This window comes from Schistocerca nitens, chromosome 3, assembly GCF_023898315.1.
Source record: "Schistocerca nitens isolate TAMUIC-IGC-003100 chromosome 3, iqSchNite1.1, whole genome shotgun sequence".
NCBI lineage: Eukaryota > Metazoa > Arthropoda > Insecta > Orthoptera > Acrididae > Schistocerca > Schistocerca nitens.
In genome coordinates this window covers 391,280,831-391,304,347 of record NC_064616.1, presented here as the reverse complement: position 1 = coordinate 391,304,347, position 23,517 = coordinate 391,280,831, and the positions used below count along the sequence as shown (strand labels likewise).

Genomic DNA, 23,517 nt, shown 5'->3' with positions numbered 1-23,517 from the left:
TAAACGTCTTTGCTGCTTGTGTATTTGGTGACATGCCGCTGGCGAATTCTGTGTTTCCCCTTAAAAGAATCGAAGTATATGTTTGGAGCTTTGAATTCGAAACTTTCCGACGGCAATGAGCTGCAGCCATTGTCCAGAGCCGCAACGTTCATGTAGTATCTAGGTGCCCATTGTTTCTAGCCTCTGTAAAACGATCGAACGCTTACGGATCGATTATTTATATTTATCTCGAGTCGCCCCTCCGTTTGTGAGTCCTCGATCGCGATATCTGTTTTGTACTTGTGAGCTTGTGCCCTCGTACACTGCCCAGTACGGATTAATGCTTTCCGGAGAACTGTTAACAACGGTTTTTGATTGGCTTCAAGAAGTCAGGGGCAAATTTGGTCCCCGAAACCAACAAGAAGTAAACTAATTAATGGAACGGCATCGTAATGTGTACGCAACTGCCACAAAAGCTGGAAAACTTGCAAAAGATACCTGTCATCAGTTTTTGGACAAAGTTTATGTGACCTTACGTAGAGATGGATCCGTTTCTGTACAGTATTGACTCTTGGAATGGACAAAGCTATCCCTCATATACGACTGCCTGGTTGTCGATAAAATCGAAATATCGACGTCTTCATTAAGAGAAATTCCTCCAAAGTGTCAACACTGCGATGTACATCTTTACTGACAGGTGAAGAATTTACATTCGAACATCACAGAAGTGCCCTATTCTCATCACACAACAAACTGAAATCACAGGTAGAAGCGATGTAATTAACAAAATCCACGCCCGAATCCGTAATCAATTGCAGGGTCCAGCTTTAGAGAAAATGCTTTGATATGCTTGGTTTGCCACGAAATTATCGCCGGATCGTGAGGTATTAAGCAAGGCTGCTCTTTCTAATAATATTTGCACAAAAAATGACTGGCACGTGCGCTTTCCAGCTTTGATCGTGGTGGCCTGAACTTTGATGTTTTGAATGTTTTTATGATATAAATCATCCTGATGAGCCCACAGGTCCTCCTGAAATATAGAAGTAAAAAATCAGAGCAAAAATTGAAATACCATAATTTATATGTTTTTCATTTTCAATTACTATCAGTCATACAGGGCTAAATAAGAATTGTGATGATGCTCGTAATATCTGTCTTTAATAAGATTTGAAATGTTTGTTTCTTTTGTCAATAATCCCATCGTATTTCTCAATGCCACAAAAACTATTGTTGTTATTGACGTCACATACTTCCACAACAAAAGAAAAAAAAAACATACACGGAGCACAAAACTTGGAAACTGTGCTTTTAGCCTCTACGTCATCAATCCGCTTGATTTAATTCAGCTCGAACTGATGAAGTAGCATCAAAACTGTGTCATTTCCTCGGAAACTATTTCATGTTGGCAACTAAGACAAAATATGTGTCCCTCTATTTTCACCAAGTGTAGCTTCGACTGTGCCAGAGAGCTACCTATGGCGCGTTCCCCTTGTTAGTCTAAAAACGACATGGCAGTTAAAAATGCTAAATGTTTATGTTTCAATGCCAGTACGACATTAACGCCCTCTCTATTATTGGGGGCTAGTTTGCAAAAATCTTTATTTCTGACACGATAAGTAACTGTTGTAGTTTCCCGAAGGTGATAACTTTTTATGAAGATCTTATTTCACCATGCCTCACTTAAGCGGCTGGTGCAACTTCTGTGTCAAAGCATATTAAGCGTATAACGTCCCGTCGACAATGAGGACATCAGAGATGGGGCACAGGCTCTGATCGAGAAAAAATACTGACCATGTCCCCTTTCAAGTACTGGCGCTTTAGCGTATTAGGGAAATCTAAATCTGGCCGACCTCCCAAATGTGAGGCCAGAATATTACTACTGGGTCACCTCGCTCCGTGCTACTAGATTAATATTAATGAAATGTTCTCGGACTTCCAGCCGCGTCAGATGGTCAATATCCCACGTACTTTCCACCGAGCTCTCCTCGGACATTGTCAAGTGGTAAAAGACTAGACAATAACCGAGGAGAGCTCGGTCGAAACCTCGTGGGATTTTAGCCACATGACACGGCTGGGAGCCCGAGAAGATTTTATTAATTCATAACGCCGCAAGACCATGCATTCACAGATTAATATGGTTAAAATGGCTCTGAGCACTACGCGACTTAACTTCTGAGGTCATCAGTCGCCTAGAACTTAGAACTAATTAAACCTAACTAACCTAAGGACATCACACACATCCATGCCCGAGGCAGGATTAGAACCTGCGACCGTAGCGGACAGATTAACATTACCTGGAAACATTGTCAGCATGTGTATGAAATAATCGTTCCCATTACTGCGGCCATAAGCCTCCTTCCACCCATTGCTGCACAGAGGTAAGCTCAACAGACAAAATGTTCGGCACCCCTTTAAAAGATGAGACTGGTCGCTCTGGAACATTGTAGATGGCGCAGCACTGTACCAGGTGGCCATGTGGTCTTCCACCACTGAATTGGTATGTATGTGCTAGACGATTGCATGGAATCAGCACAGTAAGTAGGTCGACGTGTCAGAATGATCCATACCACACCTTGAATGATGTTGCACCATTTGTTAGTGTCAACATAAGTTTGTACAGCCAACCAGTTGCAAATAACTGTTTGATATACTGACTTACGTTTCGACACCTACTACGGATATCTTCATTAGAATGAAAAATTTGAGAAAGCGTAAAATTACATTGCAAGAAACCAATGGTCAGAATTAAGAGCAGATACGCTCAAATCAAAAAATAAAACACGTTCCAGCCTTTGGCACATGTGCCTAGCTAGGACCAACATCAGATTGTTGAGTCTGATGATGTTTCTAGTTAGGCACACGTGCCAAAGGATGGAACGTGTTTCATGTTCTAACTTGAGTATATCGGCTCTTAATTCTCACCATTGCTTTCTCGCAATGTAATTTTACGGTTTATCAAAATTTCATTATGGTTAAGCCATTCGTAGTAGGTGTCAAAATCTAGGTCAACGTACCTAACAGTTATTTGCAACAGGTTGACTGTATAATCCTATGTTGAAACTAATATATGGTTGCTGAGAAACAGCCATGTTTCACATTTGTTGATGTATCAATATGGGCTGTCCAACATATCTACAAGGAATGTGTAGACGTGTAGTGTGGTCTGACATCTCTCGATTTTTGTCTCAATTCATATTATCCAAGGTGTGGAGTGCACCGACGGCGCAATGAGGTGTTTTAACCCGCAGCGAGTAGAGCGTGTAGTACAGGTCAGAGGTCGCTCTGTTATGTTTTTCGTACCATGACAGGAGCCTACTCATTCAGGTTATCGTGATCTCAGTGAAGAAGTGTTACACTTGGTTCTCCATCTTCATGACGATCCCACTGTGTACACTCGTGCCTCCCCAGATGGCAACAGCCGTGTTCATGCACACGTCCTTGGTTAGACCAACATTAGAGTACGAAATCGCAACTCGACTGGCCCACTAGATCAGTGGATATTAATCTCATAGAAAAAGTCTGAGCCCGTTTGAGACAGCTTATGAAATGCAGCAATCAACATCTCCGCAATTTGGTAGCGCTCTGAGACCTAACCGTGGATGATTGGCCTCGGGTCGAAGTGGCAGACATAAACAAACTGACGGACACAAACTTACTCACCGGATTGAGGCCATTATGAAGGCAAGAAGCAGTTACGCGAAATTAGCGTCATGTTTCCTGGGTGTTAACTACCGCAAGTCCGTCGAAAAGGCTCAGAGACATACCCGACTACAATTTCAACACATCCTGTAACATCTCTTTTCATTAACAAGAAAACTTCAACACTTCACACAAAACTTACCCTTAATATTGCGCTTTCGAACAGGGGAGAATAGAAAAATTCAAAGAACGTTTGCCAAACCAGTTATTTAGCAAATAATCACATGCCAGTTTCATCATAGCTGATCGTCCAATTGGATACCAACAAATGTATGTGCTGTTGCATTTATCGCACAGCTCTGTACCTAATTACAGGAACTTGGAAATTATTAAGCAGCCTTGAATTTTATGTGTCTTCCAAAATTTAGAGGTAAATTATCAAACACATAACATGTCAGCCTATGTTGCAAATAGAAACCAATCTTTACCTAGGTTTCAGCCAAAATAATTTGGCCTTCTTCAGAAGCTACTGACACTAAACTGTTGCATCCCAAAGTTTGGCATGGTTTCTATTTGCAACAGAGGCTGACTTGTTATATGTTTTATTATCACAGTTGCTGACGGGACTTCACGATGTTAAAAATTCTTAGGTAAATTATTCGTTGTGAACGATTTGTAAAACTGATGCCGTACTGTGTTCGCTGCTTTATATATATATATACATATAACTTAAGCTTATTTATTTAAATCTGAGGGACAACATACTGGCTTTCTCAAACTCGGATATTATTATTTTACTTGCACCCCTTACAGGGGAACCTCCCCATCGCACCCCCCTCAGATTTAGTTATAAATTGACACAGTGAATAGGCCTTGAAAAACTGAACACAGATCAATCGAGAAAACAGGAAGAAGTTGTGTGGAACTATGAAAAAATAAGCAAAATATACAAACTGAGTAGTCCATGTGCAAGATAGCCAACATCAAGGACAATGTTAGCTGATGAGCGCCGTGGTCTCGTGGTTAGAGTGAGCAACTGCTGAACGAAAGGTCCTCCCTCGAGAAAAAATTTTACTTTCTTTATTTTCGCAAAGTTACGATCTGTCCGTTCATTCATTGACGTCTCTGTTCACTGTAATAAGTTTAGTGTCTGTGTTTTGCGACCGCACCGCAAAACCGTGCGATTAGTAGACGAAAGGACGTGCCTCTCCAATAGGAACCGAAAACATTTGATCGCAAGGTCATAGGTCAACCGATTCCTCCACAGGAAAACACGTCTGATATATTCTTTACGACACTGGTGACGGCATGTGCGTCACATGACAGGAATATGTTGTCGACCCACCTAACTTGCACACTTGGCGAATGGGTAAAAAGATTCTTCTACCTTACCCGATTTAGGTTTTCTTGTGGATGTGATAATCACTCCCAAAAAAGTGATGAAAACATAAGAGTTTGTCACATAAACTGCATCAAATGAATGCAACAGTTTCACAGTAGCACAGTTTTCCCTGTGCTCTGTCAAAACATATGTTTTTTACGTTTTCAAATGTTTCCGTGCGTAGACCGTCAAATCCTGTATATGTCCAAGCAAATCTGAACATGTCCCGGAATTTTGGAGAGCGAAGTTGATTATGTGTGAGTGCCTGAACTTTGATAATTATCTGAAAATAAAAAATTAAACTTTTCACTCGAGAGAAGATTTGAACCAAGGACCAAGGACGTTTTTTTGTAACGTACCTGTCGTTCCGCAGCTGCTCACGCTAACCACGGGACCACGGCGCTCGTAAGCTAACACGCTCCTTGATGTTGCCTACCTTGCGCATGGACTACTCAGTTTGTATATTTTGCTTATTTTTTTCATAGTTCCACACAACTTCTTCCTGTTTTCTCGATTGATCTGTGTTCAGTTTTTCAAGGCCTATCCACTGTGCCAAATTATAACTAAATCTGAGGGGGGTGCGAAGGGGAGGTTCCCTTGTTAGAGTAATCTCTCATTGTCGATTCTTTGGACAAATGTATGCAGGTAAGGAGCACGTCCTTTATGGTATACAGCGATAATCCTTCCAGCATCGTTTTACTGCGTAAAGCGGCTTTGTAAAATACGAGGAAACGGTACTGGTCACCTTTCACATTTCAATAGATAAATAATCTCATTTTTAGTGTAGTAGTCTGTATGTAAAGTGAAATTAGAAGTCGGTAGAAAACAACTTTTTAAAAGACATTTACGGTGTTCGCGGATTTTTGGTTGTTTGCTGCTGTTGGTAACGGTTCGCGTGACAAATAATGGTAAGCAAACATGAGAAACCATATTTGAGATGTGCGTAGCCAATCACATAGCTAGTCCATAAATTCCTATCCTTCGTCAATGAAATTAACGGGTATTTTATTTCATTCACAGCAATTTAAGCTGTACCCAACTGTATACTATTATCTAATTGTCTGCGATCAACAATAACGAATTGCCAACTGCAACACGCAATGTTAGAGAGGGGTACAGTAAATGCACTTTAGCCAACAAAATGGTGTAAAGAGGCTAAAAGCCTACGAAAGCAACCCTCTGAAGTACTTCTGTAGTTTCCAGTCAAATTACACAAAGCTAGTGTATCAGTGTCTAATATAATTTTTTACGAAATTCTCATAGATTACTTATGTCTTTTCACAGGTCTGCCAGGAGCTATTTTCTGATGCTGCCCTGTGTGTGTGTGAATTTCTAAGGGACCAAACTACTGAGGTCATCTGTCCCTAGCCTTACACACTACTTTAACTTATGCTAAGAACAATATATACACCCATGCCCGAGGTAGGACTCAACCTCCGGCGAGCTGCTGCCCTATGAAACTGCCATGAATATTAGTGGGCGTTATTATAGTTCTCCTTTGACTACACACCTACAAATAGCTTCTCCGTACGGTAATCGCTACGACCTAGCACTTGAAACCCGTGTGTTTCGGGTGTGTAAATTTTCACATTTCTTTGTTCAAGTTGGACCTACACTGATAAAAGTCGAAATAAAAGCATCCTAGTTCACCGGTTCAATTGACAATTTCAGGTGATATTCTGAAAAAGAGTTTGCATACGAAGGAAGCAGCAGTTCCCTTGTCGCTTTCAGATGCAAGCCATGGTTTGGGAGATGCTGTGCAATTAGTAACAGTATGTACGCCGCATCTGTGTGTGAGTACTCTTAACATCTTAACGCTAACCGCACAGCTTCTTCCAGATGGGGAATGACTTCACAATTTTGAATGTTAATTAACAAAGCAAATGCACGCGTGAAAAACGTTGACACACTGTGGACATAACTGGGAGACAAACAGCCTACTCGTACGCTAATTGAATCTTTAGTGCACATTTATGGAAGTTCTTAAAATGTAGGGCCACAACAGCGTAGTTTTTTCGCAAATGTTAGAAATGGCCCTGACAAATGGCTGGGTCAGTATTCGTCTAGGAACGTGTCTCCAAGTGTTTCAAATTTACCAGAAACCGAACTTAAAAATGACTCTCTGGTGCAACATAACTACTTATGGCAATAGAACGAGACGAAGTCTATTGATGATGCGTCCTTGTTCACGAAAACGAATGACAAATGAGGCAACGGATGACACATAACGGTAACGTGTTTTTTCTTAGTGTGCAAGCGTGAATGGCAAATAGCAGTGGACCGGAGTGAATGTGGCACGTCACCAAAGCCGTATTTCGCGAGCAGCCGCAGCCTTGGAAGAGCCTCTGCACTTGCTGCTAGCAGTAGTACAGTAACTGGCTGAGCGGGTCAGCCGACTGTTCCCCCTTCCTCCACTGGTGACGTCACGAGTAGGGGAAGTGGGGTTTCTCCACTTCTGGCGGCATCTGCAAGCAGTCGGCTGCCGAGCAGTGACAAACACCCATCATGATCGGCGCAGCCACAGGTGAGGCGATTGCGCTATGCATTACCATGCCAGCCACACACGTTCTCACAATCGTGCCGCTATTGCTGCGAACTTACATTTGTAGCCCGATATGTGCTTGAGGGTATTAGTTTTAATAAAGAAGTTGCTCCTTCGGAACAGTTAGCAGGGCAAGTGGTACACTCGATGAAAGCGCTTGATTAGGAAACTAATTCCTGGGCACAGTGTTCCGTATGTACAAATAAAATTAAACGTAAAGGTGTCAGGAGACACAGTGGGTACGATGTGCAGCTCGTTCATTAATTGACGTATTTGGTTTCGAAGTAATACAGTTAATTTTCGTGAAGTGCATAAACGAAAAATAACTATGAAGTCAAATGTATAAAACGCTGATAACTTTGAGAGTTTCCCCATGTCTGAGCTTTATATAGTAGTTAGGCTTTCGTTAACAGGCAATGATGTATGTTTTGTATAAATAACTCATAAATGAGCACTTCGATGAAGGGAAATGTAGAGACTGGTCCCTTGATTCGAACTGTCAGTGTTTCCCGTTCTTCGATAAAACTGTTTCGCATGATGATAGAAACCATGAAATACATCAAAATTACTGTTTAAGTACGCTTGGATGCAAAAGTTAACTAATTACCTCAAGAACTGTATTAAATTATTAAAATTGTAAATTATGTACCATTGTCAAACGCTGTGTGGAAATCAAGCCTTTTCTTCAAAAGCTATTTATGAATTGATGTATCACATCAATGCAGTGCAAATTACAACCACGTCAACAGCAATTAGCTGTTATATGGGAAAAACTGCGAGCTCTCAGTACAAATGGTACCTTAATTGCTTTTAAATGTGAATGGTGGAAAAATTTCCTGCATATAAAGCTAGTTGTTCGTTCAAATGTTGCTGACGAGGTTATTCACGTGAAAAAAATATATTTAGTGCCTACTATCGTATATTTCTTCAACTGACAGTTTGAGAGGACTTGTGTAATGTTCTAACATTAATTCAAGTCGCCGATGCGCTGATATTACAAATATCTAATAACAAATGCAAGGGAAAACAAACGCACTAATACATCGCGAATGTTAATTTCTTGCTCAATTTACAACTATTATAAATTATAGTCCTGTAGAAAGGTTGTTAAATCATTAAGGCAAGATATCTGCATTCATTGACGAGGAAACGCATATTTTTTTTTGTATTTCACGTAAAACTAAAGCTTTCGAAATGCCGTACAATTGTATGTTCAGGCGTGACGATACAGTTAACCTACTCATCAGTCAGAAATAGTTTACGGTACTCGTGAAGCCTTGCACTTCGAAATAAGTCACAACAGGAACGTCCAATAACTTCTTGTCAAAGCAGGTGGTAGGGTTACGGTACTAAGTTTGCATATTGGACACATTGAGAAACGCAGCTACAGTGAATAACTGTACTACACCACACATCCAGCAGTATTTGGTAACGCACACTTGCGTACTCGGTCTGGTAGATTAAATATTAGCAAGTTATCATAAAACTTAAATCTGTAATACTAGCATATGAGCTTTACAAGCTAACACATTCTGCCAAGAGTTGTATGTTTCCTGATAAACACCTCTTGAACATATTCAGAAGTGATCCTCGTGATCATTATCGCGCGTGCAAAACATTTCGACTCTTTCGTGCACGGAGGCTCTAGCTATAAGTTAAATGTTAACAAATCCCAAGAATGGAAAGGTAAATTTGGTACCTAGCCTAGCCCAGGAAAGTAAGGTGGTTCCCTTCATAAGATGGACCCGAATATAGACCAATACGTCACAACATAACGAAGCGAGAGACACATGCTAATTTTGCTCGTCTATTGCAATCGAATTCAAACAAAATACTCTATGGTTACGATACCAATGTCCTTAATTGCACTGGATTTAGGTGTAGTGTATCCGCATATACGCGAATTTCATGCTAAACATGGTGTGAATGTTACTAAGACGAGTCAGTTTGATTTCCCAGCTTGTTACTTTAAATTGCTTTCTGGTATTCGACACGACCTGAACACTGCCCGGCTGAATACACGAGCATAAAAAGTTAAGACTACAAACAAAATTTTGCACAAATTGCTTACAATAAAATTCGATTAGCACGCGGTTTTTCGCCCATCCAGGAGTCTGTATTCCTTAGTTTGACTAAATCGCTTGTGATGAATACCGAAGTGATCCCTTCAGAAAGAATAAGCAATTTCCTTCCCCATTCGTCTACGTCAAGCGATCTGTATTCAACGTGAGCTTAAGCCCTGTCTAATGAACTCGAGATCGACAAGAGGTTAAACTTTCTTTACATTATAACCGAAAATATGTAAATGATCGCTGGCATCGCAGAATGCAGCGTTCCAGTTCTAAGCAAAGTGGATTAAAATTTAACATCCACGTCGCCGTACAGGTCATTAGACATAATGTACTTGTCGGACTAGAAAATGTTAGGGGAAGAAGCATCCCGTGAACTTGAAGCAACGGACCTTACATTCACTACGGCAAATCCAACGCCGTCTTGGGGATTTGAAACCATCCCACCATACTGGAGTTCCATTCAGAAGTTTTCAACTTCGGCAAAGAGAAAAGCTACAGAAGTCTTAAGAATAAAATTCTTTGGTTCTCATATCAAAATCCATATAAAATTTGTCATCCTTTAACAACTTTTAGTAATAAGTGTCAAGACTATTATAGTATTTGTTGTAGCTGTTTCGAGTATATGACAGAAAAATTGGCAAAACTATTTCTGAAGTTCTCGTGTAGGACCAGAAGAAAATATGTACTCCACTGAGATTAACAGGCGTCTCCCATCTAACATAAGAAAATTAACGGAAGTGGCGTAGTAGAAGGCAATACTAAAATTAGTCCACAACGTTTCCTGGCACGTACAGTCGCTGCATAGTGAAAAAGTACTAAAAATTAAATATGCAAAAATTTTGTTCGTCGCTCGAAAGTCGACCTTAACCCAAAAGATGGTTACTACATATGGTCGTATTGGAGGTTGGTATGCGCTTGACTTCCTTAGACTAATCGAACTGACTTGGCTAGTTACAGGGGAACTGAGAATAATAGTGCAATTTGCATTTTCCACATTAACAAATCAGTCAGACGAAAGATGCGATAAGTGATTAAAAAAATCAAGGGACCGAACGGGAATAGAGCTGTAGATACTGTAGTCTAGCACTTACCTAGTGACACACTTATAACGTATAAGGTAGGATAAAGGATTCTTATCGAACAAGGATGTCATTGACTGCAAGCGACTACTGAGTCATACTTCACGACGACTTATAGAGCATTATTTACGGACGACAGTTTTCTAATCCTGCATAACGTGATCAAATACGCTTTGACCAGCACAAATTTGTTGGCAATTCGATGTGTCCAGAAAAAGGTAAATGCCGGCAGTTACTTACCTGACCAAACTGAAACAGTGGAAACTTACACCTAGTGTCTGTAGGAAATTTACGAATAATACGCGAAATAATTGGTAACTTGGAATCGGAAATTTTATAGTCCCATATGAAACCGATGAAAATTGATCCACACGTAGTTAATATACAATCGCCCAAAATTGGTTGGATAGCAACGTAGGTATTCCTTCGTATAATGTACAAATTGCGCAATCAACAGATGGAAATATTCTTCACATAAGCAGAGAATTACAGGCTGGTATTCAAAACTACAGGAAAAGTACCTTAAGGGTAGTGGTTTTTTGAAGCGTAGATAAACAGCAACAATAGTAATCAAAGTCCAAACCGAACAAAATGCAATCTGCGATCACATTCAAGGCAAAAAGCTACTGTGGTGCTGAAGTCAGAACAAGCCTTCCGTAAGCAGGATGGAGTACCAGCGGGAAGTGGTCGTTTGTGGACTCGGGTTTGTCTACAGCAGATCGCTTCACAGTGACCATGCGCTCAGACGCAGTTGCTGTGAGTGCACCGGGAAAGAAAATACTACAGAAAGGTTACGCTTTCGGATTTCAAACATTGTTGAAATGTGGTGTAGCTTGATGGACTTGTAACATCAAGCACTGCAAATTTTTTATTAAAACTGCTTTGAAAACATAGATGCACTAGTTAAAAAAACCACGGAGAAATAAATGGTGATAAAATTCAGAGGCAGAAGATAATTTGTGATCTGAAGAGGAAAGTTAGAGTATACACTATATGACCAAAAGTATCCGGACACTCCCAAAACATACGTTTTTCATATTAGGTGCATTGAGCTGCCACCTACTGACATGTACTACATATCAGCGACCTCAGTAGTCATTAGACATCGTGAGAGAGCAGAATGGGGCGCTCCACGGGACTCACGGACTTCGAACGCGGTCAGGTGATGTCACTAGACATACGCCTGTACGCGAGATTTCCACACCACTAAACATCCCTAGGTCCACTATTTCCGATGTAATAGTGAAGTGAAAACGTGAGGGGACACGTAAGGCGTACAGGCTGACCCCGTCTGTTGACTGACAGAGGCCGCCGACAGTTGGAAGAGGGTCGTAATGTGTAACGACCAGACATCTATCCAGACCATCACACAAGAATTCCAAACTGCATCAGGATCCAGTGCAAGTACTATGACAGTTAGGCGGGAGGTAAGAAAACTTCGATTTCATGGTAGAGCGGCTGCTCATACGCCACACATCACGCCGGTAAATGCCAAACGACGCCTCGCTTGGTGTGAGGAGCGTAAACATTGGACGATGTCCACCCCCGTTAGCTGAGTGGTCAGCGGGACGGAATGCCACCCCAAGGCGCCCGGGTTCGACTTCCGGCTGGGGCCGGGATTTTCTCCGCTCAGGGACTGGGTATTATCATTTCATCCCCTTCTCCGACCTGCAAGTCGCCCAATGTGGCGTCGAATGCAATAAGTACTTGCTCTCGGCGGCCGAACTTCCCCGTATGGGGGACTCCCGGCCCACAATGCCGTATGCTCATTCCAATTTTTTTCCCACTGGACGATTGAACAGTGGAAAAACATTGTGTGGAGTGACGAATCACGGTACACAATGTGGCGATCCGATGGCATGGTGTAGGTATGGCGGATGCCTGGTGGGCGTCATCTGCCAATGTGTATAGTGCCAACAGTAAAATTCGGTGGTGTTACTGTGTGGTGGTGTTTTTCATGGAGGGGGGGGGGGCTTGTACCCCTTCTTTGTTGTGGCACTATCACAACACAGGCCTACATTGATGTTTTCAGCACCTTCTTGCTTCCCACTGTTGAAGAGCAATTCGGGATGACGATTGCATTTTTCAACACTATCGAGCACCTGTTCATTATGCACAGCCTGTGGCGGAGTGGTTGCACGACAACAGTCCTGTAATGCACTGGCCTGTACAGAGACCTGCACTGAATCCTATCGAACACCTTTGGGATGTTTTGGAATGCAGACTTCGTGCCAGGCCTCACCGACCGACATCGATACCTCTCCCCAGTGCAACACTCCATGAAGAATGGGCTGCCATTCCCCAAGAAACCTTCCAGCACCTGATTGAACGTATGCCTGCGAGAGTGGAAGCTGTCATTAAGGCTAAGGGTGGGCCAACACCATATTGAACTCCAGCATTACCGATCGAGGGCGCCATGAACTTGTAGGTAATTTTCAGTCAGGTGTCCTGCCGTTGCAGGATCCTAATATGGTTGATAGCTGTTTTGTTGAGGACTTAATAACAGCGATATCCGTGTGATAAGCTACAAACGTTCTGCGACTACTTAGTAGATATTTACACATACAAAACCGCACTCTTACATCCACCAATGTGGGCAGAGCTATGCTGCATTAGACACAAACCACCAATGCTAGCGAAAATTTCCACGGCTGGTAAAATAGTCCGTTCTACTCCTGCAGTGCAGATAATTTCTTGAGGTACGGTACTGAAGTAAATTCAGCCCGACACCAATGTTGCAATAAATTCCCCAAAAAACAGGAGATCTTATCCAGATTTAAAAAACAGGAAGCAACAGTAGGCTAACTTGAAAATGGAAACATTACAAGAATGCAATATGAGAAATCAGTTTCCTATGAAGTGAAGCCTGAGGCAGTTCGCCTCGTGGTGCATCCTGGGTAACGATAAAGGAAGCGGTACAAAAATTAGATTCATATTCAAACAGCAGGATAAGCAGTGGTTTTTCCTTACTACCTAAGACAGAAAATGTTTGCGTCGGTTAGAAGTATGTTATTACCTGAGCTGTAGGGTAATTCTTTGGTCCTTCTCTGACGGCCGAAGGATTGCCTCCAGGGCTCCAGACGATATCCTGAAAATAAAGAACGGTTGGTTTTAGTAAGCTTAGGGTTACCAGACGTCTTTTTTACTAACAACGGTCCAGAATGATTTTTAGGAAAACTGGGAAAATGTATAGCTAAAAAAATACTACTGCTTCAACTCGAAAGTACGGAAATACAACTGAACTCTCACAATTGCAAACACTAAAGAATTTAATCTTTCTTCCAACAATATGATTTTTTCTAGCCTTTCCTCTTTCCTGTGTCAGCGCCGCGCTGAGCTCGTTACTACTTCCGAGCAACTGAAATAACTGGTGTGGCCACTACAGTGAAGTACCAGCTACAAGACAGCCAGTTAGAGTATTACGCATGCAACAATGCAAGATACCTCGGCTTCTAGCAATTTAGAATTACAATGATCATTTTAAACTGCTCTCTTCTCAGTTTGTTTTTAGTTTTTAAATGAATTAGTGTTAATGTTTAATCGAAACCATGCCAAAAAGCAAATGTGCGTTTACCGACGAGTTCCAAAAACGGTTTCCTGACTTCGGGCTGGGAAGAATCAACTAAAAGACAGTGTCTCATCTATCCACCTGGTACATTCATTTCAATTGCTAGTAAAGGTAAGGTTTATTATCGTGCGGCTGTTTGTCCGTAAATATAAAATTGACATTGGAAATTCATCTGTAGTACTTTTGTTATAATGAATAACTTATAATACGTGCATAATTATTTTGCAGGAGGTTAGACCTAGCTCACCAAAACAATGGTAAACACAATACGCTTGTTTGTACTGCTTCATCTTTGTCCAAAGTTGACTTTTTTGCACAGCAGGATTCCAGGCTGGCCCATGCAGCTGAAAGCACCCCATTTTTCAAACGGTCAAACGTCGTCAGAGTTTTAAATAAATGGACTGCACAGGAAAACTGGAAAAGTGTTAATCAAAGACTCAAATACATCTGTCATGGGCTCGCACTAAAACAGAAGCAATTGTTAATACTGCAGTGTCACTTCACTCTATTGTCTCTTGACCTTTTACAGGTATTTCATGTTTCGGTATTGCAACAGATGGCAATAACCATGGTCCTGTGAAATTCTTTCAAATTCTAAAGCAATACTATGAAGTTAAATCTGGAATAATTCCAACAAAGGTGATAGAACTTAAAGACTTCAAATGAAAATTCTCAAATGACTGCATCTTACGTATGCGATACTCTCACAAATAGAGATACTGATAACAGATTTTGCTTTTTACCAGGGACAATACCAATACTAAATTTTGTGAAATTAGTACACTACTGGTCATTAAAATTGCTACACCAAGAAGAAATGCAGATAAGCGGGTATTCAATGGACAAATATATTATACTAGAACTGACATGTGATTACATTTTCACGCATTTTGGGTGCATAGATTCTGAGAAATCAGTACCCAGAACAACCACCTCTGGCGTAATAACGGCCTTGATACGCCTGGGCATTGAGTCAAACAGAGCTTGGATGGCCCGTACAGGTACAGCCACCCATGCAGATTCAACACGATACCACAGTTCATTAAGAGTAGTAACTGGCGTATTGTGACGAGCCTGTTGCTCGGTCACCATTGACCAGATGTTTTCAGTTGGTGAGATATCTGGAGAATGTGCTGGCCAGGGCAGCAGTCGATCGTTTTCTGTATCCAGAAACGCCCGTACAGGACCTGCAACATGCGGTCGTGCATTATCCTGCTGATATCTAGGGTTTCGCAGGAATCGAAAGAGGGGTAGAGCCACGGGTCGTAACACATCTGAAATGTAACGTCCACTGTTCCGTGCCGTCAATGCGAACAACAGGTGACAGACGTGTAACCATTGGCACCCCATACCATCACGCCGGCTGATACGCCAGTATGGCGATGTCGAATACACGCTTCCAATGGGCGTTCACCACGATGTCGCCAAGCACGGATGCGACCATCATGATGCTGTAAACAGAACCTGGATTCATCCGAAAGAATGACGTTTTGCCATTCGAGCACCCAGGTTCGTCGTTGAGTACACCATTGCAGGCGCTCCTGTCTGTGATGCAGCGTCAAGGGTAACCGCAGTCATGGTCTCCGAGCTGATAGTCCTTTCTGCTGAAAACGTCGTTGAACTGTTCGTGCAGATGGTTGTTGTCTTGCAAACGTCCCCATCTGTTGACTCACGGATTGAGACGTTGCTGCACGATCCGTTACAGCCATGCAGATAAGATACCTGTCATCTCGACTGCTAGTGATACGAGGCAGTTGGGATCCAGCACGGCGTTCCGTATTACCCTCCTGAACCCACCGATTCCATATTCTGCTAACAATCATTGGATCTCGACCAACGCGAGCATCAATGTCGCGATACGATAAGCCGCAACCGCAATAGGCTACAATCCGACCTTTATCAAAGTCGGAAACGTGATGGCACGCATTCCTCCTCCTTACACGAGGCATCAACAACGTTTCACCAGGCAACGCCAGTCAAGTGCTGTTTGTGTATGAGAAATCGGTTGGAAACTTTCCTCATGTCAGCACGTTGTAGGTGCCGCCACCAGCGCCAACCTTGTGCGAATGCTCTGAAAAGCAAATCATTTGCATATCACAGCATCATCTTCCTGTCGGTTAAATTTCGCGTCTGTAGCACTTAATCTTCGTGGTGTAGCAATTTTAATGGCCAGTAGTGTAGTATTAGTAGAATTGGTAACAGATCGGGAAATTTTCTCGTTCACCTGAAAACAGTTAAAGTGATAGATTAGTAGTATAAGACTGCTCTGCTCACGTTTCACGTAACAGTATTCAAAATGGTATTGCTGCGGGGCTGACGTCAGGGCCTGACATCTGAAGTATTAAAATATTTAATTCTGTTTGCACAGTGCACACTGAAAGCCTGACTTCTGTGAATACGTAGATGTGCAATCTAGGCAATTAAGTCGTCCTATGAGTAGGTGGCGGTCTCCTTTCCCTTGTTACAAGACTAACCCAAACGTATCTTGCGCAGAAATCATATTTCATTCCTCAGGATGCAATATGTTTTGACTGACATGTTTTTTAACATGACCTTAGTGAAGCAAGATTAGTTTGTTCATTCTCGCTTGTCATTCTTTCACCATATTTTAGCCCTGAAAAAAGAAAAAAATTCACTTGTAGGAATCTCTCTCTCTCTCTCTCTCTCTCTCTCTCTCTCTCTCTCTCTCTCTCTCTCTCTGTGTGTGTGTGTGTGTGTGTGTGTGTGTGTGTGTGTGTGTGTGTGTGTGTGTGTGTGTGTGTCAAATGATCTCTGGCGTAAATATTTCCAAGAGACAAGGAATATCGTTTTTCTCAGAGCTACTAAAAATTTTAGATTTTCTTTGCTATTCCTAGTCACAACGCTAGTGTAAAAGGGTTTTCTCACTAGTAAACAAAGGACCAAAGATAGAAATAGATTGTGTTAAGTCTGTTAAGGGAATTAAGTGTGCATTATAAGCATTGCTTTTATTTGCCTTTTGTGATTATTTGCTGCAAAACAAGTAATTACTTTAAGAAATTGGGCCATCAAATGAGTGCTTCAGAGAATGATATATATGACTAGTTTGTATTAAAATGTCACAAATTATTGAAACGTATGATTAAATAAACTGATACGGAAAACTACCTATGTAAGTTTCATTTGCAAACCACACAGGGCAGTATACTTACGTATTTTCATGATATTAGTTGCAAAAATTAAAGTTAATGCCACTTCGGTAAATGTCGAGTAACCTATAACAGGTTTGCAGATTTTAGTGTGAATCTAGAAGTGTCCTCAGTTTAAGATTCATCTTGACAACCCTAAGTAAGCTACTTATCTGAACGGCGAACTGTTACAGATCCCTTTTTCATTTTTGTAAACGCAGGTAATCGCCAGATGATTCATAAACTGATGAAGTTTCTTTCGCCTTACTACATATTAACAATGTTACTATACAAATGTATTGCAAAATATTTAAATGCGCGTGCATGAGACGAAAAGATTAAAAAAATCTATAAATTTAGTTTTAATTGGCATCAGACACCGCTGACGTAGACTGGTTCCGGCAAGCCCCTTGCGGGGAAGTCCAGAAAACAAGGAAAAAAGCGTGAGGTAGGAGGGAATGAAGTGCCCGCAGAGCAGGTTGATGTTTACGCTGACCGCTGCCGGGACAGTTGCCGCCAGCATGTAGCAATCTTCGCCATCAGCAGCACGAGGGTCAAACACCACGGTGAGTGAGAGCCAGTACTGTCGGAAAACGACCTTGTGGGACGCTCAACATGTAACCCACTGAAATAATTACGCGCTGCAACAGGACGGCATACTCCTGCTTATTTTGTGTAGACTGCACGAAGGAACTACGGTAAGTCTCGTAGTAACTACGTTATACATAACGCACGCAATGAAGAAGATTCACTGGGAGACGAATACTGGAATGGAATAAGCTACATATTCTGTAAGCCACTGTGCAGTATATTGCGTGAAGTACCTATACCACTGCGTCCAGTTCCTTTCGCACATGGTGATTAAATATATGGGTACGTATGTGGTACCATCTTATTTTGACGCTCCCTATGTGGTATAAATAGCGGAAGCAGAGTAATATCGCTCTTCTAAGACTACACAAGAGGACTTAGGCGAGAAGAACGGCACCCACCTTCCGACGAATCTCATTAAGTCTCCTCGGCATCTGACACTTCAGCATGATCTATACTAAACTGTTAAGATTGTAGCACCACGTCTCTGAATTCCCTATCTCCTCTGACGTGCTTAAGGGCTCAAAACACTGACGCGTTGCTTGATTTGCCGTAGACTTGCACGCCGTTTCCTTCACATGTGTACTGTACTTTGCCACAACCTATTGGAAAAATGACTTTCGCCGGCCTTTATTTTCACTGATTTCACATGTTTGTAAAATTTCGTAGCGCTTTGTTGTTAACACTTAAATGTTTAACTTGTATAGTGTTATGATAAAATGCTACAGTTTCTTCTCTTGTTTGTGGCATTGTTTTGCAGTTATCCGTAGCTCAGTATAAAAAGAGAACTGTCGACTTCGTTCTGTATTTCCATGTAGTGATTTGGTGAGGATGCTTTCCTTGACTTGAAGTGGCAACGAAGCGATCTAGCAACGTCTTAGTGCGGTTCTCTCGTTCAGTAAGTGCGCGAGCGTCAGGTTGATACTCGTCACTCTATAGTACGGTGCTTATTAGGCGTTACAACAGAGGCGTCGTTAATCAAGTGGAGGTTTACCGTTTACGTACGTTCCAAAAAGTGATAAAACATTACTTCCTTGCACACATACCTTGCCAAATGGTTATGGCAATAAAGTGGGTAAACTGCAGCTTGTCCAGAGGCCTGACGTCAGTCATTCAGCCCGCGCACCATTCGGGAGAACAGGAAATGTAGGCACAGGGTAGAACGCAGTTTAGATACCACTGATGACAGAAAGGGAAATTAGTTTCTGGCACAGAAAGACATTCGAAAGTAGCTTTCCAAGACTTTGCAGCGAAGCAGAAAATGCGAGAGATTACAAGGAAGTGTGCACTTTGAAGGAGACACAAAATATCGGCAAGCTGAAAGTAAATAATCGTTCCGTTATCTGACTCCTCCTAAAGCCAGTTAAGTTCATAACAGGTCGCAGGAGTCACTCAATCTACAAATACCTTGGAGGGGCTACTGAGATGGAACAACTCATTTCTCCTGAGGTGTTTTGTGCCTTTGTTGAACTGCGCTGAAGTGCTAAAACTTAGAAGTCAATCTACATAACTTGCAGCTTTAAGAAAATGTTCTTTAAAGCTAGCCACAATGTCAGCTTAAAATCATTTCACTCTTCATACAGCAGCTTCTGATTCACTTTTCAGTAAATGATGGCCATGCCACCTGTCATTAAACAACTACCCCAATGTCGTGGCGTCACCAAATTGCAAAACTGCCTCGTACCCCTGGTGCGTATATTTCGAAACTTACCTGGCAGTTCGCTGTATATTGCAGAATAGTAGTTGGTTATTTTTGGAGGTGTGATTGTGATATCCGATATATTAATGGTGCTATCCGGTTAGATCTTTATAAAACATAAGCCTAGTGAAAATAATGGCAGCTAGTACTTAATTGCAGAGAAATGAAAGGTGTATACTTTCATACTTAAAATGTACCTTTAGATTACACCCCGCAGGGGGCTCACGACTGGCGAGTACGTGCGTGGCAAACATGGGGCTCCACGCTATAGACGCACCTACTTACTTCCCTGCACTGGAATCTCTCATCTTTGAATTTCCCCGTTTTCCTCTTTCTTATGGTGGCAGCCTCTGATGTCGACCCAGGCATTCCCTGTGTTCTCGTTTCCTTTCTCGGAATATTCATTCAGACACGCGCAGATTAGTGTTTAAAGCACGAGCTTGGCAAATACGTAAATTTGGAAACAATTATTGTCCTCAAAGATGCCAAGTATTTGATACTGTAGCTGACACTATAACATTTAGCACTTCATTCATTGCAGAATGATAGTTTCACATCAGAGTAAAATTATCTACAACTTGATAAAAAGTTCTGAATAGCTTTTCTATTAGCACACAGCCGAATCTAAGACGGTACTCTCGTGTTAAGCAATGATTACGAGTGGTCGCTGATGACAGATACTAGGCAGAGCGGCACTGCGCTCGGACATAACTTCCCAGCTGCGGCGGCGTTAAGGAAATACATGGGGCATGTCAACATTGACATCTGAGATTCGTTGATGCGTCTGGCAGCGACTATCTTCAGTTCTGGTGCAATCGTGAGGTACCAACTCTTGCATGAGACCTCGCTCTACCGACAACACACTTTCACTTCTCTATAAATAGTTTTTCTGCTTTGACATTAGTATTGCCTTCAGTGCCTCGCTTTTACTACTCCTACGTACTTTCCTCACCTGAGCACATTCCTAGTGGATGTCACTACCTCCGGATGAACGCCGAACCCTTGACTCGGACAGATGACATCGCTGTTTTGCCAATTTTAACAGGGTAACTGTCCAATCAGTCAAAATCTGCCCTGAAATTTTTTTGTAGAGGAAGAATACACCGAAAGAAAGTAAATTTTAGCTTTCAAGTCACACAGTATGTTTCAAAATATGTTGAAATATGAAAAATTTGTAACTCGGCAGGCGACTGGAAAGATTTACACAGCTGCCGTAGCTGTGGCACACAGCGCATGCGCAATACGGTGGGCACATATCTTTGGTTGACGACATATAATCGGACTACATAGCGCAACACAATCATTTGTAAAGCGAATTGCAGATTTTGTTGATAGTTGGACACAATTGTTTAATTACTATTTGCTCTAATTTGAAACTCATTTAATATCCCTAATAATAAGCAGTTTTCTTTGCGCTATCGCTAAGTGTTAACAGTGGAGAAAAAATTGAATTTTCCTTGTGATTTCTTACGTATGGTTGGTAATAACATCTGTCTTTAAGTGCCAGAGGTTCACAGTAATGTGGAATCCAATTACTGTTTCCAACCACGTGAAGACGAAATACGAGGAACGTGGTATACAATCGAAATAACTTCTCCTGAAATATATATATATATGCGTTAATTTCGTTGACATTCATTCCAATGACGACATTTTGTTAGAAATTAATGAAACATAGAACAAACTGGAAATAACTCGAATGATTCCGTGAATTGTGGTTCACACAACGAGTTTGTGCTAATTAAAGTCCAGAACAAAGATAGAGTACCTTCCAAGCTCAAAGAAAAAATTTACAGTAATACATCTAACTCAGAAGGAAATGTCTGTAAGATTTTTGGTTAAATGAAGGCGGGAGAAAAGCTCAAACTTAAGCAATGTGCGAAGCTGGTTTCGTTTTGTCACATCTGAACATGAACTGTGTAATGGAAGAAAGATTCAAATGAAGTACGAAATATGTGCCAAAATGAAACTCGTACTAGTATGAAAGAAAAACTAGTAGAAAGATTGACCGACTCGTTACTCAACGCACCGTTACTGATTTATGGGACTGGGCTCATTCAATTGAAATTGAGGTGACCATTACTGATTTCCATGCTTCTCCGACCTGGTTAAACAGATTCAAGAAATTATACGGAAGACGAAGTCACAAGATTACGAAGTTTACCTGAAGTAAAGGTGCATAGACGTCATTAACAGGAAATACTATACAAAAATTCGTCGCTGATGTGAAGACGAAGCTTCTTACCACCTAACAGCTGCGCATAAGGTGAGTCAGGTTTCGTGCAAACAGCGCTTTATCAATTTTAGTAAAAATGAAGTCGCTGTGCAGTCGAATGCTACAAGACGTTCTTACACAAAAATCCCAGAGATAAATATCAGTGGATTACTGTTTCCACAGCTTTAGCTCTGTCTTCAGGTACATCAAGCCAACTTAGGCCAAAAAAAAATTAAAAGCAAGGACTGTTTACTTGCAAAATCTTCTAATCGACGTAGCAAAATCAGCAAAATATGGGAAATAATAATTTTCAATATTATTTGAAACGTTTACCATCCGCAGAAAATTTCATTTCTTTTGTTGGACTTTGGGCCTGGACATAGCGACACCTCTTTCTTTAGGAGAACGAAAAGAAATTAGGATTCTACCTGGAACTAATGGTACGGTTTAGTCTCTCGATAAGAATTTTTTCAACCGTGCAATGTACTTTTTCCAGAAAATTGTCGGACAATGTAATATTAGATAGCTCGTCGTCATTTCAAGTTTACCAGTGGGACAGTATTGTTAATTTTCAGTAATTTCTACGTTGTCAGTTTGCATCACCGCATCTGAAGAATTTGATAAAGTATGCCTAGTAAGCACCACAATATGCAGAACGGCCACGATAATTTCTTGCGCATTTCAATTCTGTCTAAATAAAACTAGTAATTACTGTAAATAGCCTCAATGAGTTCATTTTTCGTTTCAGTTGTGCCTGGGGTAGGGGAAACGTTCAATACACTCTTTCCATGTTTGTGATTACAAGCAACACACAAGGAGCTGTTCCATTGTTAGCAAAATATACAATATTCAAAAATTATAAGAACTGTTCTACAGAAACTGTTATAAAATAGCCGGCCGGTGTGGACGTGCGGTTCTAGGCGCTTCAGCCTGGAACCGCGTGACCGCTACGGTCGCAGGTTCGAATCCTGCCTCGGGCATGGATGTGTGTGATATCCTTAGGTTAGTTAGGTTTAAGTAGTTCTAAGTTCTAGGGGACTGATGATGAACACAGATGTTAAGTCCCATAGTGCTCAGAGCCATTTTTTTTGTTATAAAATATTTGTCAACAAATATGAAATAGTTTAGTTGTCGATATGAACTCAGATATTCAAAAAATTGATTTGAGTCTTTTGGTATGGTTTAAGTCCTTAAAATTCACCTGTCTACACGTTGAACTTCGAGCTACGCGGCGCTACATCCTCTTGTCACGGTTGCTTCTGCTTATCCGCCGATTCGCGCGACCGGAAGGAAGGGCTGTACAAACAGCTGTTACAAGCTGTTCATATAGAAAAAATGAGTAACCCCGTTTTTTAAAAATACTGCCAGTGAGCCTTTACAGCTAGCATTTTGACACTGCATTTCTTTCGATGTATTATTCCTGCGTGAAAAAATTTCAGGGTAAAGTTTCGACACGTCAGACTGGACCATTTCTTTGCAAGTTATTCATGTAGTTTATTCTCCATTTTTATTAAGAAATTTCTTGGCTTTGTAGGAGTAAACAGCTGTGTAAGTTGGAAACGAAAAAACTATCTGGATATCAGAATAATTGTTTTGCTACTAAAGT

The 23,517-nt window shown here is 41.3% G+C and overlaps 2 protein-coding genes across 4 annotated transcripts in view; one reads left to right on the top strand and one right to left on the bottom strand.

Moving 5' to 3' along the window:
• LOC126248333 (constitutive coactivator of peroxisome proliferator-activated receptor gamma-like) overlaps positions 1 to 23,517 on the bottom strand; it is a 725,840-nt gene that overhangs the window by 230,474 nt on the left and 471,849 nt on the right. For all 3 annotated transcript variants that reach the window (XM_049949229.1, XM_049949228.1, XM_049949230.1), the window contains one exon: positions 13,709 to 13,780. In XM_049949229.1, the coding sequence (XP_049805186.1) occupies positions 13,709 to 13,780 (72 nt within the window). The remainder of the gene's footprint in view (positions 1 to 13,708; positions 13,781 to 23,517) is intronic.
• Positions 7,380 to 23,517, top strand: part of LOC126248335 (leukocyte elastase inhibitor-like) — a 76,754-nt gene continuing 60,616 nt past the window's right edge. The window contains exon 1 of the mRNA XM_049949232.1: positions 7,380 to 7,523. Within this exon, the coding sequence (XP_049805189.1) occupies positions 7,505 to 7,523 (19 nt within the window). The 5' untranslated portion in view covers positions 7,380 to 7,504. The remainder of the gene's footprint in view (positions 7,524 to 23,517) is intronic.